This window comes from Muscardinus avellanarius (genome assembly GCF_963383645.1).
Source record: "Muscardinus avellanarius genome assembly, chromosome: X".
NCBI classification, from domain to species: Eukaryota; Metazoa; Chordata; class Mammalia; order Rodentia; family Gliridae; genus Muscardinus; species Muscardinus avellanarius.
The window spans coordinates 49,275,904-49,295,893 of NC_137792.1; the positions used below are offsets into that span (position 1 = coordinate 49,275,904).

The window sequence follows — 19,990 nt, forward strand, 5'->3', positions numbered from 1 at the left end:
AAAAAAAAAAAGGCTCAGAATAGTAAATGCAATCCTGAGTAAACTAGCAAAGCTGGAAACATCACAATACCAGACAGCCAATTATACAACATAGTCAGAATAAGAAAAATAGCATGATACTTGTATGACAAATGGATACATAGGTCAATAAAACAAAATATAACATACCATAAAACAATAGTCATCTCATTCTTGATAAAGTTGCTAATATATTGGAGAAAATATAACCTTATAACAAGTCATTCGGGGAAAAAAGAAATCCATATGTAGAAAAATGAAACTACATCCATGTAACTTACCTCATACAAAGGTTAACTCAAAACAGATCAAAGAGCCGGGCGTGGTAGCACAGGCTTGTAATCCCAGTGCTTGGGAGGCACAGGTTCGAAGCCAGCCTCAGCTACTTAGTGATGCTCTTAGCAACTTAGTGAGACCCTGTTTCCCAATAAATTATAAAATAGGACTGGGGGTGTAGCCTGGAGGTAGAAGGTCCCTGAGTTCTACCCCCTGTACCACTAAATAAATAAATAAATAAATAAATAAATAAATAGATCAAAGACTTAAGTATAAAGCAACTGTTAACAGAAAATAAAAGAGTGGAAACACTTTAACAAATATGTGCAGCAAAGACTTCTGAAATAGGACTCCTATATAGCTCAGGAAATAGAAGAAAAAAACAGTAATGGGATAACATCAAATTTTAAAGCAGCTTCTACAAAGCAACTAAAACAATTAACCGAATGAAGAAAGAACTACAGAATGGGAGAAAATCTGTGATAGTTACTCTTCTGACAAAAGATTAACATCCAGAATATATAAAAAACAAAAAACCTCACAATTATGACAATAAGTATCTCAATAAGTAGGCAAATAAACAGTGCACAATTCTCAAATACAGCAGTACAAATGGTCAAGAATTATATTAAAATATGTTGAACATCCGTAGTCATTATGGAAATGCAAATTAAAACTACATTGTGATTCCATCTTATTCCACTTAAAAGAACAAACATCAAGAATATAAATATTAAATGCTGATAAGAATGTGGGGGAGAAAAGTTCTTTTATTCACTTTTTGTGGGAATAGAATTAGTCCAGCCACTATGAAAATCAGTATGGAGGTTTCTCAAAAGACGAGGAATGGAACCACCATATAATCCAGGTATACCACTCCTTGGTATTTATCCAAAAGAATGAAGGCCATCACACTTTACAGACATGTGCATGCGTGTTTATAGTATCATAATTCATAGTAGCCAAGTTTTGAAACCAGCCTAGGAGTCCATCAAGTGAAATAAGGCACACTCAAAAAGTAAAGGATCATGTGTTTTCTCGCATATATAGAGGCTATATAGATAAGAGGCAATAAAGGGTGGTCTCATGAAAAAAGGACCAGTAAAGTAGATTAAGGGGATCATGGGGAGGGAAAAGAAGAGGAAAAGGGGAGGTACTAGGTAGTGAAATTGTCAAAATTATGTGCATGTCCAAATGCATCATAATGAACCCCACTACTATGTATAATTATAATATACTAGTAAAAATTATGGATGGAAACTTCAATATCTTAAGCAGCCACAGCAATCCTGATAAAAAAGATTCATGCTGAAGAATTTTAATAGCTAATTTCAAAATAGACTCCAGACTCATACTATCAAACACTACACAGTACTGGCATAAGTACAGACATGCCAGACACACAGAAAAATGGAAGCTAATAAAATACCCGATAATAACCCCATGTAGCCAGGCATGGTGTTGTACACTTGTAATCAGCATCCAGGAGGCTGAGACAGGAAGGACTGTGGTTTGTTGACAGCCTCAGCTACTACTTACTGAGGCTCTATGCAACTCAGTGAGAACCTGTTTCAAAATAAAGAATGAAAATAGGGCAGGGGGTGTTGCTTGGAGGTAAAATGCCTTTGGGTTCCATCCCTAGTACCGCAAAAACAAAACAAAACACACAAAAAATGTATCTACAGTCAATTCATTTTTAATTATTTGAATCCTAGATGTGAGACCTTTGACAAATTTGATAACCTGTCTGTGCCTTAGTTTCCTTATAGGTAAACAAGAATAATAATGTTCACTAATAGTTGTTACAAGTATGGCAGTAAATATATTTAAAGTGTTTATAATAATCCCAGGAAATTAAGTACTTGGCAAATGTTAGATATTAGTGTTGTTGTTGTTATTTTAGTGCATCTAGACTCATATAAAAGCTGTAATAAGAAATATAAGAAATTGTGTGGTTTGTTCCTGTAATTCATCCTAAACATTGACTGTTTCACCAAATTGTAACCATTGAACAGAGATAGGACATCTAGAAAATGAGACAGTTGCTAATGTACTGTAATTTTTTAAATATGCCTCCAATAAAATAGAATGCATATTTGAAATGTCAGTTACCTTATTTCTTCCAAATAGGAAATCTATGATAAAGCAAGCTACACTGGCATACTGATTCAGTTTTAAGGACTAAGAGACATTATTAAAATGAAACTCAGCCCTCTCAAAAGTTTTTTTATGAACCCCTGTAGAAGAAAAAAATTATTTTACATATAATCAAATAATGGGGTTGGCACTGAAATTCTCAGGCAATGGCTGAAATGATGCCTAACAGGAGTCTGTTACAATAGGCAGGGTGTTAAATAAACTAGTAGAAAAAGTCCCATGGACCACAGTTCAATTCAGTTTCTCCAGTTAAGCAGAAAAATGTCACTTCTTATAGCGTGGGGCTCTCCGTTTTATTAATTTTAAACTCTTAAGTTGCTTATTCCTGGTACTTTCTACTTAACATTTTCAGGGCTAAGATAAGGGGGACTATGATATTATAATTACTTGATTGACTAAATAAAAGTGTTTATTTTTCATTGCTATGTTCTTAGAGTCCGAAAGAGAATAAGCATTCAAACATTTGTTGCATGAGTCTTCATTTTGTAGATAAAAAAAAAAGAACCAGATTGAGTAATTTGCTCATGACCAGGCTTTAATGGGATGGACGGATCATTTGCTATTTTCAATTTATTTTTAACTGAAAATATGAATTGTACACATTAATGCAGTAATGTGTTGTATCTTGATAAATATATAGTGCTACAAAATATTTAAAAATGTGAAATATAGCCGAGTGTGGTGGCGCATGCTTGTGATCCCCGTGCCTAGGAGGTGGACACAGGAGGATCGCGCAGGTTCGAAGCCAGCCTTGCTGGCTTAAGAGACCCTGTTTCCAAGTAAAAATATAAAATAGGTCTGGGAATGTAGTCCGGATAGAAGGGTTTCCAGGAACCCCGGTACCACCAAGAAAAAATGTGAAACATATTTATCCTCAAACACATAATTTCTATGTAGCGAAAACTTTCAAAGCCTATTTAAACTTTTTCAAATGCATTATAGTTATCTATAATCACCCTAGTATGCAATAGCATACCATGACTTGTTCCAATTTAATTGTAACTCAATAAGGCATTGATCAACATTTCCCCATCCATCCCCTATCACTCTTTCCTCTACCTCTGGTAATACCATTCTACTCTCAACTTCTGTAAAATTGACTTTCTTAGGTTCCACATATGAGTAAAATAATGTAGTACTGGTCTTTCTATATAGGTGGCTTATTTCACTTACCATAACGATCTCCAGTTCAATTCACATTGTTACAAATGACAGGATTTCACTTTTTTTTTTTTTTTTTGGTGGTACTGGGGTGGCTGGAACCCTTCTACCTCCGGACTACACTCCCAGACCTATTTTATATTTTAGTCAGAAACAGGGTCTCTTAAGCCAGCGTGGCTGGCTTTGAACCTGTGCGATCCTCCTGTCTCCGCCTCCCAAGCATGGGGATTACAAGCGTGAGCCACCACTCCCAGAAGGATTTAATTCTTTTTAATGTTTGAATAGTATTTGATTGTGTATATGAACCATGTTTTATTTACCCACACATCAGGTGGCCAACACTTAGTTTGTATCCATTCTTGACTATTGTAAATAGCACTGCAAGAAACATACTAGCTTCTTTTCCTTTGTATATGTACCTGGCGGCGGAATTGCTGATTCATATGGTACCTCTGATTTTAATTTTTTGATGGGCTTCCATAATACATTTGATAATAGATGACTAATTTACATTCCAAACAACAGTAGGCAAAGATTCCTCTTTATCCATATTCTCACCAACAATTAACTCTTGTATTTTTTTCATTGCCATCTAACTATAGTAGAGATATATAACTGCAGTTTTGATTTGCATTTTACTGATTAGCAATGTCGAACATTTTCCCATATACTTATTATCCATTTGTATTATTTTCAGAAATGTCTACTTAGGTCTATTGCTAATTTTTAAGTTGTATTATTTAGTTGGTTTGGTATTGAAATGTTTGCTTATTTGTTTTTTACTTTGGAGTTGTTTACTATTCTGGATATTAACTAATATATAGTTTGGTAATATTGTCTCCAATTCTGTAGGTTTTCTCTTCACTGTTGATAATTTTCATAACTGTGCAGAAGTTTCTCTCAGTTTGATATAATCCCATATGCTTGTATTTGCTTTTGTTTCTTGTACTTTTGGATCCTGAATAAAGCATTCTTGCCAATTCCAATGCCTTGAAACATTACTGTATGTTTTATTTTAGTAGTTTTATGCCATATATTTAAGTCTTTAATTCATTTTGAGTTCATTTTTTTAACTGACAAGAGACAACATGGTTTAGTTTCATTCTTGTTCACATGGCTATCCAGGTTTTCAAGCACCACTTATTGAAAAGACTTCTTCCTGCTGGGTGTAGTGGCACACACTTGTAATCCCCGCGCTTGGGAGGCTGAGACAGGAGGATCGCATAGGTTCAAAGCCAGCCTTGGCTACTTAGTGAGGCTTTCAGCAACTTAGTGAGACCCTGTTTCCAAATAAAATAGAAAATGGGTCTGGAAGTAGAAAAAGCCCCTGGGTTCTACCCCTAGTACCACAAAAAAAAAAAGACTTCTTCCTAAAAAACACCTTAAGCAGCTTTGTTGAAGATGAGTAGGCCAGATATATGGGTTTACTCCTAGGATCTCTATTCTGTTCCATTTGTTTGTGTAGCTATATTCATGACAATGCAGTTCTATTTTTATTACTACTGCATTTAAATATATTTTAAATATTTACTACCTCCCACTTTACTAATTTTCTCAAGATTCATTTTGGTGGTACTAGGGTTTCTGGAAACTCTTCTACCTTCGGGCTACACTCCCAGACCTATTTTATATTTTTATTTGGAAACAGGGTCTCTTAAGCCAGCGAGGCTGGCTTTGAACCTGTGTGATCCTCCTGTTTCCACCTCCCAAGTGCGGGGATTACAAGCATGCGCCACCATGCCCGGCGTTCAAGATTCCTTTTGCTATTTGTGGTATTTTGTAGTTACATGTAAATGTTAGATTTATTTTTCCAGTTCTGTAAAAAATACCAGTAGTATTCAAGTAGGAATTGTATTATACCATTAGATTACATTGAGTAGAATATGGATATTTTAACAATATTAATTCTTCCAATCCAAAATTTATTCAATTCTTTGTATCTTTTTTTAATTTCTTTCATACATGTCTTATGGTTTTACTATAGAGGTTTTTCATTTCTTTGATCAAATCTATCCTTAGGTTTTAATTTTGGTAGCTATTGAAAATGGATTGAAAGCCAAGCAGGGTGACACATGCTTATAATCCCAACATTCAGGAAGCTGAGACTGGAGGATTGCAGTTCATAGACAGCCTCAGCTACTTAGCGAGGCACTTTGCAACTCAGTGAGACCCTGTTTTAAAAATAAAAAGACTAAAAAATAGGGCTGGTAGTGTAGCTCAGAGGTACAATGCCCCTGGATTTCATCCCTAGTACTACAAAAAAAATGGATTGACTTTCTTGATTTCTTTCTCCAATAATTTACTATTAGCATATCACAATTCTACTAATCTTTTCATGTTAAGTTTTATCATGAAACTGCTAAATTTATTAATATTATATGCTTTGGGGTAGAGTTTAGGGGTTTCTAAATATGTTTTCTTTAAACAGGGACAAGCTGACTTACTCATTTTCCAAATTTGAATATCTTTTGTTCTTTCACTTAACTCTGGCTTGAACTTGGAGCACTACGTTGAGTAGTAAAAATGGGCATCCTTGACCTATTTCATATTTTTAAAAGATTTTAATTTTTTCTCATTTAATATGATGTTATTTGGGGGTTTGTTATATATGGTCTTTGTTAGAATCAAGATATATTTCTTCAATACCTAAGTTGTTTAGTGTTTTTATCATGAAGTGATGTTGAATATTACCATCAGCTCTTTGTGTATCTACTGAGATGATTGTAAGATTATTTTCCTTCATTTTATTGATGTTGTATACTTACCTCCTATTCTTATAGTTCTCAATTAACAAGAACACAATTCTCCATTTCTTTCATTTTCATGCAGAAGATATTTCATAAGAGTCATACTCCTAGCAAATCTTTCCTTCCCTCCACTGTGGAAGGGAAAGTGTGTCATCTGATTGATGAGTTCAGGAGTAAGAACTGTCATACCATTCACAAATCTTCTGTTATGATTAGATATAGAGTATCTCCTGAAGAGCTCATGTATTAATGTTTAGAGTTGATATAATTATGCAATAAAGTTGTAATTTCATCAGTGTGTAAATCTGTTGTGATCGGTTTACTGACCAGTAACCTAGACAGGTGGGGTATGGCTGGATAAGGCAAGTCCCTGGAGTGTGACCTTAGCTATCGTGTTTTTTGAGGAGGGTTACTTGAAGGGGTACTAGGAATTAAACCCAGGGGCATTATACAAACAATCCTACTTTTATTCTGTATTTTGAAACAGGGTCTGACTAAATTGCAGAGGGCTTCACTAAGTAGCTGAGGCTAGACATGAAGATTCAATCCTCCCATCTCAGCCTCTCAAGTACTGGGATTACAAGCATATGCCACCATTCCTGGTTATACTTTTGTCTTTGAATCCCTTTGCTTGTTCTCTCTTGCTTCCAGTCTCCATGATTCTAGAATAGAGCCCTTGTTCTCTCCTTCTCTCTGCTTCTGGCAGCCATGGCCTGAGCCTCTGAAGACCCAACCCTGCATAGGTTAAACTCCAAGATTTCCAAAAAACTAAGAGCAAATAAATCTTTCCTCTACGTTAGGGGGTCAGTTTCCTTGGATTATAGCAGTGGTGATATTGACCGAGACATTGTTCCTCTCTTTAAAATATGCTTGCCTGGAAAAACATTTTTCTCCATGTTGGGGGGGTCAGAATTTCTGGAGTATGTCTAATCGAGGGAGCATTAATAAGTCCATCTGTTTGCACACATAAGCCCATTCTTCAAACTAACATATTAGCAACAAATCTGGAATTATAACTTTCATCTGGCTCTAGCAGTTTGTTCAGTTGGTTCCAAATACCCACTTTAATTATCTAATTGTCTATAAGTATTACTATTAAAAGTTTTCCCAACCATCATCTTCTCCTCAAAGAAATAGCAGCTACTAGATCTCACCTGTCTTCCAGGATGATATCATTGCTCATGGTCTCTTGCACTGGATCCAACAACATAAAAGTGGGAATTCCACCAGTATTGCTGAGGGGGATGTAGTCTTTGCCATCCTGCATGAGGAAACAAAAATGTCCATTATTCCTAAAGGGAATATATGGTAATTGATATATTCTAATTTTCCCTTACTTGTTTGTATTTGGCTACATAAGATAAACTATTTTTGATTGGACAGTTAAGAATTTTGGTCTACTTTTTCATTTATATACAAATCTCTGATGACAGTTCAACTCTGAGCCACTTCTTTTATACTAGAGAATCTTTTTTTTTGGTGGTACAGGGGTTCCTGGAAGTCCTTATACCTCCGGGCTACACTCCCAGGCCTATTTTTACATTTTTATTTGGAAACATGGTCTCCTAAGCCAGCACGCGCGGCTAGCTTCGAACCTGCACGATCCTCCTGTCTCTGCCTCCCAAGCGCGGAGATTACAAGCGTGCGCCACCACGCCTGGCAATACTAGAGAATCTTAATAGTAAATCTTCGATAAACCCCTGGCCAACCTAACCAAAAGAAAAAGAGAATCAACTCAAATTACCAAAATTAGAAATGAAAAAGGAGATATCACCACAGATAGTGAAGAAATTCAAAAGATTATCAGAAACTACTTTAAAAAATTTATACTCCAATAGACTTGAAAACCTGGATGAAATTGATAGATTTCTAAGCACAGTTAACCTTCCTACACTCAACCAAGAGGACAGAGCAAGCCTAAACCAACTAATAACAACCAAAGAAATAGAAATGGCAATAAAAATTCTTCCACCAAAGAAAAGCCCAGGCCCAGATGGGTTCCCAGCTGAATTCTACAAAACCTTCAGTGAACAACTAATACCAATACTTCACAACATGTTCCGGGAAATTGAAAGAGATGAAACTCTTCCAAATTCCTTCTATGAGGCCAGTATCACATTAATCCCCAAACCAAATAAAGACACCTCAAGAAAGGAAAACTACAGACCAATATCCTTAATGAACATAGATGCAAAAATTCTAAACAAAATATTAGCTATATGCATTCAAAACTTTATCAAGAGAATAATACATCATGACCAAGTCGGTTTCATCCCAGAAAAACAAGGCTGGTTCAACATACGCAAATCAATACATGTTATTCACCACATAAATAGAACCAAGAACAAAAACCACATCATCATAGCAACAGATGCTGAAAAAGCTTTCAACAAAATCCAACACCCATTTATGTTAAAAAACACTGCAAAAAACTGGGATAGAAGGAAAGTACTTCAACATCATTAAGGCAATATACTGCAAACCCAAAGCCAACATTATATTGAATGGGGAAAAACTGCAAGAATTTCCACTACAGTCAGGAAGAAGACAAGGATGCCCACTATCACCACTCCTTTTCAATATAGTCCTTGAGACTCTTGCTGCAGCAATCAGACAAGAGAAGGATATAAAAGGAATTCACATAGGAAGAGAGGAATTAAAATTATCCTTATTTGCAGATGACATGATCCTTTATCTGGAAGACCCAAAGAACTCAGCCAAAAGACTTCTGGAGCTGATTGACAAATTCAGCAAAGTCGCAGGTTACAAAATCAACCTAAAGAAATCAGTGGCTTTTCTTTATGCCAACAACGAATCCACAATGAAAGAAACAAAAACAACAATTCCATTCACTATAACCTCAAAACCAATAAAATACCTAGGAATAAACCTAACCCAAGATGTAAAAGACCTCTACAACAAAAACTATAAAACATTAAAGGAAGAAATTGACTGGGAAAAGTGTGCATGTATGTCTACAAAAGTATGTATCCTACTATGATGTATGAATACAGTGCACCAATAAAATAAAAAAAAAGAAATTGAAGAAGACTGGAAGATGGAAAGATCTCCCGTGCTCATGGATAGGCAGAATAAATATCATCAAAATGGCCATTCTGCCAAAACTGATCTATAGGTTTAATGCAATTCCCATTAAAATACCAGTGACATTCTTCAGAGACCTAGAAAAATCAATCATGAACTTTATATGGAGAAAGAAAAGACCTAGAATAGCCAAAGCAATTCTCAACAATAAGAAACATGCAGGAGGCATTACAATCCCAGACTTCAAACTATACTATAGAACAATAGTAGTAAAAACAGCATGGTACTGGTACAAAAACAGATATTCTTACCAGTGGATTAGAATAGAAGATACAGAAACAAACCCACACATCTTTAGTCAATTAATCTTTGACAAAGGGGCCAAACACATACGCTGGAGAAAAGACAGGCTTTTCAACAAGTGGTGCTGGGAGAACTGGCTAACCATTTGTAAAAAGATGAATCTAAACCCCTGTATCTCACCAAACACAGGAATCAACTCAAGATGGATCAAAGACTTAGAAATTAGACCTGAGACTGTGAAGTTAGTGGAGGAGAGCACAGGTTCAACACTACAACATATTGGCACAGGCAGTAACTTTCTCAACAAAACCTCCAAAGCTCAGGAAATTAAAGCAAGAATAAACAAGTGGGATAACATCAAACTAAAAAGTTTCTTCTCATCAAAGGAAACTATCAATAACCTAAAGAGGAAGCCTACAGAATGGGAAAGGATCTTTACCAGCCGCCATTCTGATAGGGGGCTAATATCCAGAGTTTACAAAGAGCTCAAAAGACTCTACACTAGCAAAACAAACAACCCAATCAAGAAATGGGCAAATGAACTAAATAGACACTTCACAAAAGAAGAGATACAAAGGGCCAATAGATACATGAAAAGATGTTCTTCATCACTGGCCATCAGGGAGATGCAAATCAAAACTACACTGAGATTCCATCTAACCCCAGTCAGAGTGGCAAGCATAAAGAAATCAAACAACAACAAATGCTGGCGAGGATGTGGGGAAAGAGGAACTCTTTTACACTGTTGGTGGGAATGCAAACTAGTTCAGCCACTATGGAGATCTGTGTGGAGATTCCTAAGAAAGGTGGAAATAGATCCACAATATGATCCAGCTATACCACTCCTAGGTATCTTTCCAAAGGGGTTGAATTCAGAGAAATATAGCAACATATGCATACCTATGTTCATAGCAGCACAATTTGTAATAGCCAAAATATGGAACCAACCCAGATCACCATCAACAGATGAATGGATAGCAAAACTGTGGGAAATACACACAATGGAATTCTATTCAGCCATAAAGAAGAACAAAATTATATCATTTGCAAGAAGATGGAAAGCCCTGGAGAACATTATGTTAAGTGAGATCAGCCAAGCACAGAAGGAGAAGGTACATATGTTTCCTCTAATATGCCCAAACTAGGAAACACAAAGGATACCAGTGGGACTCCAGATATTAGAGGGGAAATACTAGCTAAGTTTGAATGGAAAGATAGGAGAGGAGGAAGGCTGATCCTGATTAATGAGGGTCTACACCTGAACATGTGTAAAATTATGAATAAGACATGGTTAACCTGGACAACCATTGGTGGGAGGGGGGAAGGGAAAACGGGGGCGGGGGGAGAGGGCACCAAATATAGTTTAAATGTATACTATTTATGTTCAATAAAAAAATTGTTAAAATGCACAGAGATATATCGCAGAAAATATAAATCAGACGCTTCTCTTAATCAGCAATAACTAGAAGGAAAAGGGCAACAGGAAGAGGTTGAGCTATAGAAAGGGCCCTATAGTGAAGCAACTAATGTGACCAATCAGAGGGTATGTAATACTGGAGGACGGAGCCTCTTTAAAACGCAGGAGGTACATAAACAAATGTATCAAAGTAAATCACCAAAGAAGTGTGGGACGGAGGGAGGGGGAGGGAATGGGATGGGGGCTGGAGGAGGGCTTATTGGATGATGTGTGCTTGTATATCCTCTCAAGTCTTGTACTCCAATGTGATTGATATATGACTACAATGCACCAATCTAAAAATAAATTAATTAAAAAAAATAAAAATAAATAAATTTCAAAAAAAATAGTAAATCTTCATTTGAAAATGATTGGTGGATTCAGTGTCTATTGCAATAAGGGTTTTGTTAAAGATTTTTCCCTTCTTATCTCTCCATTTCCTTTACCATCCCTCCTCTTAAATAAACAACTCTCAAAAGGATGAAGTGAATACAATTCCTGACCATAACAATTGTAGACATGTTGCAGGATAAATTCTCAACGAAAATAGCGGTTTTCTTGCTATATATTGCCCCTGCCCCTGGAGTTGTCTGATTATATCATCTAACTCTGGAATTCTATGGATAACCCATATCCAAAGGCTAGTATTCAAAATGTGATGAAATCGTTAATATAAACCACTGCCCATTATGTGCCAAGAGCTCTAATTAGTGTTTTACATCTGTTATCTCATACAATCATCACATCCTATGAAGTAAAGCAAAGTTAGTACCTCCATTTTATAGATGGGCAAAGTGAAGAATACAGAGGCTAAGTTTACAGCCAGTGAGTGGTAGGGCCAGAAACCTGTTCTAAATAATCTTCCTTAATCACTACATATTGCCATTTTTTTTACCATAGTCATGTGAGGGAAAGAATGAGCTCTTCAAAAAGTGTCTCAAAGTTGGGCATGGTGGCACATGACTGTAATCTCAGCAATTGGGAGGCTGAGACAATGTTTCAAAATAAAAATAAAATAGGGCTGGGGTGTAGCTCAGAGGTAGAAAGCTGGGTTCCATCCCCAGTATGAGAAAAAAAAGGGTCTCAGTTGTGCAACTTTAGCTATAGTATAATACTTTTCCCTGCCTTCTCCCCACTCACAGCCTGAGTCTGAACAATAACCAGAGTCTGTTTTACCCCCCTACACTCTCTCTCTCTCTCTCTCTCTCTCTCTCTCTCTCTCTCTCTCTCTCTCTCTCTCTCTCTCTTGTTTAGCAAAAAAGGAAATTGAAGTTCTGCTTCATATCACATTGTTAAGAATAGACATTTAGATAACTCCAGGACTAAGGAAACAAACACAATTGGGTAATGTGTAGCTTCAAATCACAGAAATTCAAGGGGAGAGGACATCTGTAAATCATTAAATGATTTTCATTGTTCATATTTCCAAGTGAGGAGACTTAGCCCTAAAAGAGCCTCAGAAGTGACTTGCCTAGAGTTCTATAAATATCGGGCTAATTTATTGGGAAAATTCATGTAACTTCTTTAGCCATATAGTTTCAAAAATCTGTTCCCGGCCTCCATGAGATTAACTTGTGTATTTATATAAAGCAATATGAATAGTTTGTCAGTACATGAATGGATAAAGTAATTCAAATACTAAAACTGGATTGTCTGTTGAACAGTTAAAGTCAGTCACTAGGAGGAAAGCTCTTTGCTCTTAAAATTTTAGCAACTGAATTTGTTTAGATTTGACAATAAGACCATGGTGGAGGGTAATTGTACTACTGTCTTTGATATAATCTGAACAAAACAAGATCTTATTTTTGCCTTTTTAAATTTTGGATTGGCAAGAAAACTAAAAATTAGGGAATCTTTTAATTAGTATAGGAGGAGGGCAGTTGGTATGACATTAATATTTTGTTTCACCATAGCTGAGTAAAACTTATTTCTGACATCCAATCTCCCTAGATGTATACAGCCTCTGAGTCTCTTTTCTCTTTACCCTGTTTTGATCTTCATCACTCTAAGAGTCCAGGTGGGACTCAAATATCTTTTACCCAGCTTAGAGAAGCCAACTTTGAGGTAAGAGTCATGTCAGATTGGATGTTGGCTCAAATTCTTTATCTTCCACAAAGACTTTTCTTACCCCAGCTGTTGGTGCACTATACCTGCTACTGAGCTAAAAGAATTTTATATTCATCTCCTCCCTTCCTTTTATCTTCTCAAATTGTATCAGTCTTTTTCTTTTTCATATCTAGTTCAGAATTTTAGTAGGCAGCTTTTAAGATGGTCCTAATGACTTCTTACCTTTGGCATCCATACACTTGTATAATTTTATTTCCTTAAATGTGGTATTTACGCTAGGCATGATGGCCCATACTTGCAGTCCCAGTACTTGGGAGGCTGAGACAAGATAATCACAAGTGTGAGGCCAGCTTTGTCAATTTAACAAGACCATCAGCAACTTAGCAAGACCTTGTTTTAAAATAAAAATGGCTGGGGATATAGCTCAGAGGTATGATGCCTCTGGGTTCAACCCCCAATACCCAAAACAATGTGAGATTAGTTAATTGACTCACTACTAAATAAGAGAATATGACAAAAGTAAATTAATATAACTTCCAAGAAAAAGTTGTAAAAATTTATCTTCCATTTTGGATACTTTGTCTCACTCTGAAAAAAGTCAGATGTAATGATATGTACTCAAGTAAAATGACCAAGTGGCAAGGAATAGAGAGGTCTCCAGAAAAAAAACAATTGGAAAAATGAAGGTTGCCAATTATTGCACAAGTGAATGGATTTTGAAATATATCTACAACTAGTCAAGCTTTCAGATGAGACTACAACCCAAGCCAAGAGTCTCAAGGAAATCTCATGTGATACCTTGAGCCAAAGACATTTAATTTGTCTCTGTTGGATTCCTTACACATATAAACTATGAAGTAAAAATGTTTATGCTTTTTATTCTATTGTGGTAAAACATAGCAAACAATTTTTACCATTTTAACTTTTTAAATGTACAGTTCAGTCTCAAACACTATCACATTAATGTGGAAACCTTATCAGTATCCATCTACATAACATTCTTATCACAAATTAAATCTGTTCCCATCTTTCTTTTTGTGGTACTGGGGTTCCTGGAAACCCTTCAAACTCTGGGATATACTCCCAGACCTATTTTCTATATTTTTATTTGGAAACAGTGTCTCTTAAGCCAGAGAAGCTGGCTTCTAACTGCGCAGTCCTCCTGTCTCCACCTCCCAAGTGCGAGGATTACAAGCGTGTGCCACCATGCCCGGAGTAATCTGTTCCCATCTTTAAAAAAATCTTCTAAATTTGGCCTCCCCTCCTAAGTCTCCTATAAACATTATTTTATATTTCTTTTTAATATACTTTTATTGGTACATTATACAACATAGTGGTATTTAGTATAATAGAAATACATATTCACACACACACAGCATTTGATGTGTTTCCCTACAAATCCACATGACCTAGCTATACCACTACCTGGTATCTTTCCAAAAGAATCAAAGTCAGAATATTATGGTGACACATGCATGAACATATTTACAGCAGCATAATTAACAATAGCCAAATGATCAAACTAACCTAGATTTATATCAACAGATGTCAGAATAAAGAAAATGTGGTATATCTGCTTTCTATTTTTTCTATGAATTTTATTATTCTAGTTACCTCATTTAAGTGAAATCATAAAATATTTTTCCTTTTGTGTCAAGCTTTATTTTGCTTAGGTTTGTCTTTAAGTTTCATCCATGTTATAATTTCACTCATTTTTATGAATGAATAATATGTTTACCTCTTTTTATTTATCAATTCATCTATCCATTGATTTCTGTTATTTTTTGCTATCAAATTTTGTGTATAAGCATCTATTTAAGTGTCTGCTTTAATTTATTTGGGGTGTATATCTAGAAGTGCAACTACTGGATCATAACACAATCCTGTTTAAAGTTTTTAGAAACTATTTTCCATAACAGCTATAGTGTTTTCCATTCCCACCAACAATACACAGGGGATACAATTTCTCCTGGGTTTTATTTCTTTCCTATTTATTTTTTATTTGTTTTGCTAATAAGTATCCTTATAGCTATAAAGTGGTATCTCAATTTGACTCACTTTTCCCTAATGATTTTCAATGTCTCTCATTTGCTTATTAGCCAATTTTATATCTTCTTTGGAGAAACATATATATTTAATTGTTTTGTCCGTTTTAAATTGAGTTGTTAATTTTTGTTTACTTCCAGGAGTTTCATATAAATTTTTATATTAATCCTTTAATAGTTATGTGATTTGTAAATATTCTGTCATTGTGTGAGTGGCTTCATGAATGTGTTCACCATCTTCATTGGGTTGACAGTTTCATGGATGTAAAAACATGTCAAAAATCTATCAAGTTGTGTACTTTAATAATGAATAAATTATTTGTGTGAATTACACCTAAATAAAGCTATTTAAAATAAAAACGGACAAATTCAAGGAAAATAGTGGATCCAAAGAACGGACAAAATCATAGCAGTTCCCCAAGGATCAATTAAAAGAGCATATTAAAGAGCATAGAGCAAAAAACTCAAAACTGAGATAGGAAAACATTGGAGGAAAGTTAGTTAGGAACCTGGTTTCTAAAATAGATTATTTTTTTAAATGGAAAGCAGCAGCATCCGGCATGCTATGGTCCAGTGGGGAAGTTCACCTAAACAAGCCAAATGGCAATTTTCCCCAAGCTTAATTAAAACAAGCTGAAAAACATGTTTGCAATCTTAGCAAAGAATAGGCTCAAATTTCTGAGCTGAAACTAACCAGGAGAAATTCCTGGGGCTCTCCAGCTTGAGGGAGGCTGAGCATTCCTCAAGCAGAGGTACTTGGAGCCAAAAATGCCTATTTTGCTTATTCTGATTAACATTATGCCCTCAAGTTATATCCATTTTGCTGCAAATTAGAGAATTTCATTCTTTATGGCTGAATGATGCTGGGTTTTGTGTGTGTGTGTGTGTGTGTGTGTGTGTGCATGCGTGTGTACATGTATATATATAATATTTTAGACATTTGCCTGTTAATTGACAGAATGATTCCACAACTTACCTATCGTCAATAGTGTAAAATAAATATAGGCATGCATGTATATCTTTTGTATGCTATTTCCTTGAATACATATCCTAGAGTAAGATAGCTGGATGATATTGTGGTACTACATTTAGTTTTGTGAGGAAGTGCTACACTATTTTCCATAGTCACTGTACTAATTTACATTACCAACAATGTATAAAGTTCTTTATTTTTCTTTTTCTTTGTGTAGTACTGGGGATGGAATCCAGGGGCTTTCTACCTCCAGGCTATACTCCCAGACCTATTTTATACTTTATTTGGAAATAGGGTCTCACTAAGTTGCTGAGAGCCTCACTAAATAGCTGAGGCTGACTTCGAATCTGGGAGATCCTCCTCTTTCAGCCTCCCAAGTGCAGGGATTAAAAGCATGTACCACCATGCCCGGCTAAAGTTCCTTTTTTACTGCCTCCTGGCCAGTAGGTTTTTTTTTTGGGGGGGGGTTTGGTTATTTTCTTCGTAATAGCCATTTTGACTATGGTAATATTTAATCTCAATGTTAACTTTGATATCAATTTTGCTAATGGCTAAAGATTTTGAGTTTTTCATTTATTTACTGGCCATTTGTATTTCTTCATTTAAAAACTTTCTTTTCAAATGTTTTCATTTATTAATTGGCTCACTTAGGTTTTTGGTTTTAACTTTTTGAGTTCTTTTTATATTGTGAATTGTAACCATCTGATAGATGAATACCTGGCAAAAGAAAATTCTGTAGGCTGTCTCTTCACTATTTTTTTTTTTTGGCTATGCAGAAAGTTGTGTGTGTGTGTGTGTGTGTGTGTGTGTGTGTGTGTGTGTTACTGGGGATGGAACCTAGGGGCATTCTACCTCCGAGCTACACCCCCAGTCCTATTTTTCATTCTTTATTTGGAAAAAAAGTTTCACTGAGTGGCAAAGGGCCTCACTAAGTAGTAGATGAGAAACTGGGGTTTCTTCTCCTGTCTAAAGACCTTTTTGTATTCCAATTACCCCATAGCTTCAACGTATAAAACAAACCATATGACCTTTTACTTTTTGTGACAGGTTAATCTCACTTAATGTTTTCCAGGTCCATTCATTTTCCTGAAAGTGACATAATTTTGCTCTTCTTTATTGCTGAGTAGAATTCCATTGTGTGTATATTCCTTAATTTTTTAAACCATCTGTTGTTATATACCTAGGTTGGTTCCATAATTTGGCTACTGTGAATTGTGCTGGTGTAAACAAGGATATACATGTATCACTTATGGCATTCTGATTTCATATGGTGGGTCCATTCCCAGTTTTCTGAAGAATCTCTATGGTGATCTCCATAGTGGCTGCACTAATTTGCAATTCCATCAATAGTGTAAAAGAGGTTCTGTTTCCCTGTAACCTCACCGGAATTTATTATTGTTTGACTTTTTGATGATTGTCAATCTAATTGGGGTTAAAAGGAATCTCAGTGTAGTTTTGATTTGCATCTCCCTGATTGCCAATGATGATAAACATTTTTTTCATGTATTTTTGGCCTTTTGTTTTTCTTTTCTCTTTCTTTCTTTCTTTCTTTCTTTCTTTCTTTCTTTCTTTCTTTCTTTCTTTCTTTCTTTCTTTCTTTCTTTTTCTTTCTTGCAATATTGGGCATGGAACCCAGAGGCATTGTACCTCCAAGCTATACTGCCAGCCCTAATTTTTTATTCGTTATTTTGAAACAGGGTCTCACTGAGTTGCAAAGGGCCTCACTAATTAGCTGAGGCTGTCCTCAAACCTCGATCCTCCTGTATGAGCCTCCAAAATGTTGGGATTACAAGTGTGTGCCACCATGCCTGGCTCTGTATTTCTTCTTTATAAAATGTCTATTTTGATCAATTTCTCATTTCTTGATTGGGTTGTTTGTTTTTTAGTGGTAAATTTTTTAAGTTCTTTGTATATTTTAGATATTAGTCCTCTACTGGAAGGTTAACTGACAAAGAACTTCTCCTATTCTGTGGTCTCTTAAGTTTCTTGATTTTCTCTGCTGCATAGAAGCTCTTTAATGCAATCCTACTTATTATTAATCCTCATTTTAATGTATGTCATTAGTGTTTTGATGGGGACTTCTTTAAATCCATAGATTTATTAAGTAAAATTGGTATTTAACAATATTAATCCTTTCAATCCATATCATGGGAGGTCTTTCCACTTTCAATTTCTTTTTTAGCATTTTGCAAATTTCTTTGTAGAGTTCTTTAACTTCCTTAAAGAACTAATTTAAATTCATTCCCATGATTTACTTTTATATAGATATTATGATATGATAAATTTATATATATATATAATGTTTTTTTTAGAGGAGACATGTTTTATTTCTCAGGCTGGTCTTGAACTTGTGAATTCAAGTGATCCACACCCCTCCACCTTCTGAGTAGCTTGAATACAGATAGACACCACCATACCTGACTGCTAAATACATGTTTTAAAAAAGGATTGGCAATGTTCTTAATCACATGTACCTGCTGTTATTTTCCTATTTTACTCATTACATTAAATTACATACTTTACTGTGCTACATACTTGATTATCTCCTTGAAGACTGAATATAGACATGGCCCATCTTTATAGTGCTAAGAGGTCCTAGAACTGTCTTAGTTGAAAACACTATAAAGACAGTGAATAAAAGAAGGAAGGAAATATTTTATACCTGTTGAACATTGGCCTGAAGGAGATTTCCAAGATGTCTGACCAGGTCAGAGAAGTTGGGTCTCAGGGTGCGTTCGCTGTGCCAGCAATCAAGCATGGTCTGGTAGCTGCAAGTTGAAAAAAATCCAAGGTAATCTCCATCTGCCATTTCTAGTGCTTTTCTACCTTCTCATATATATGACACCTTAGATCATGTCTTTACAGTTACTCCAAGTCAAATTATCTGCTGTGGCCTTATAGTAAAATTCTGAAACCTTACTTGGTCCATATGTGTTTATTACTTGCATGTACCAAGTATTCATGCTTTCATAAGGCTTTGCATGCATAAACAAATACATATAATTAGCCATATTTTGTCAAATGTATAAGCTCAGATATTTAGAAATTTCTGACAGAAGTCAGAAGCTAGCATGTAGGTCTGTCAATGAATTTTTTGACAATACAAGAGTGAATGGTGAGACTATTGCATTTTTATGAGGCTAAATGGCTTCAAATACTATTAGAGTTTGGACCATCCTCATGATCTAAAATCTCATATAATTGCAATTTGGTCATCAAATATCATTACACACCATTGAGAAATGTTATGAATAAACCATCATTTTTAGATATTTTAGTACCAATACTGGAGTATCAGCTTGTACTTTCCAATGACTTTGGCCAATAAGCCATCATCTAAGTGGTAGGGGCAGTTTTATGTTGAAATTACTTAAGGAACCAAAATGAAAGCTGTTAACAACTTATCTGAACTATATCTGTGGGTTGATGGGTCTTAAAAGCTGTTTTAGCACTCCTTGAAATCATATATATTTATTTATTAACCCAGTGAGAGATTCCAGGAACCCGGCTTAACTATTGTCCAATGTGTACAGTGAAATTTTCTACCAGAGCCCAATAAAGGCTGTTTGGTAACTTACACATATGGGTTTTCATTTTTATTCACTATCTTAAAACATAAACATTTGTACATAGAATCTGTGGTCAGAAAGGACTACAGTGTCATGGCTACATCTAATTCAGTAATATGTTTTATAATATAAATTTAAGGAATATCACGATATACATCTACACATGAAAATGT

General features: G+C 35.4%; 1 protein-coding gene across 1 annotated transcript in view; it reads right to left on the reverse strand.

Moving 5' to 3' along the window:
- The window catches only part of LOC308278889 (vascular endothelial growth factor receptor kdr-like), a gene marked incomplete at both ends in the record, with an annotated part of 257,546 nt that overhangs the window by 51,303 nt on the left and 186,253 nt on the right, over positions 1-19,990 (reverse strand). The window contains 2 exons of the mRNA XM_080718883.1: positions 7,514-7,620; positions 18,911-19,016. Coding sequence (XP_080575009.1) covers positions 7,514-7,620; positions 18,911-19,016 — 213 coding nt within the window. The remainder of the gene's footprint in view (positions 1-7,513; positions 7,621-18,910; positions 19,017-19,990) is intronic.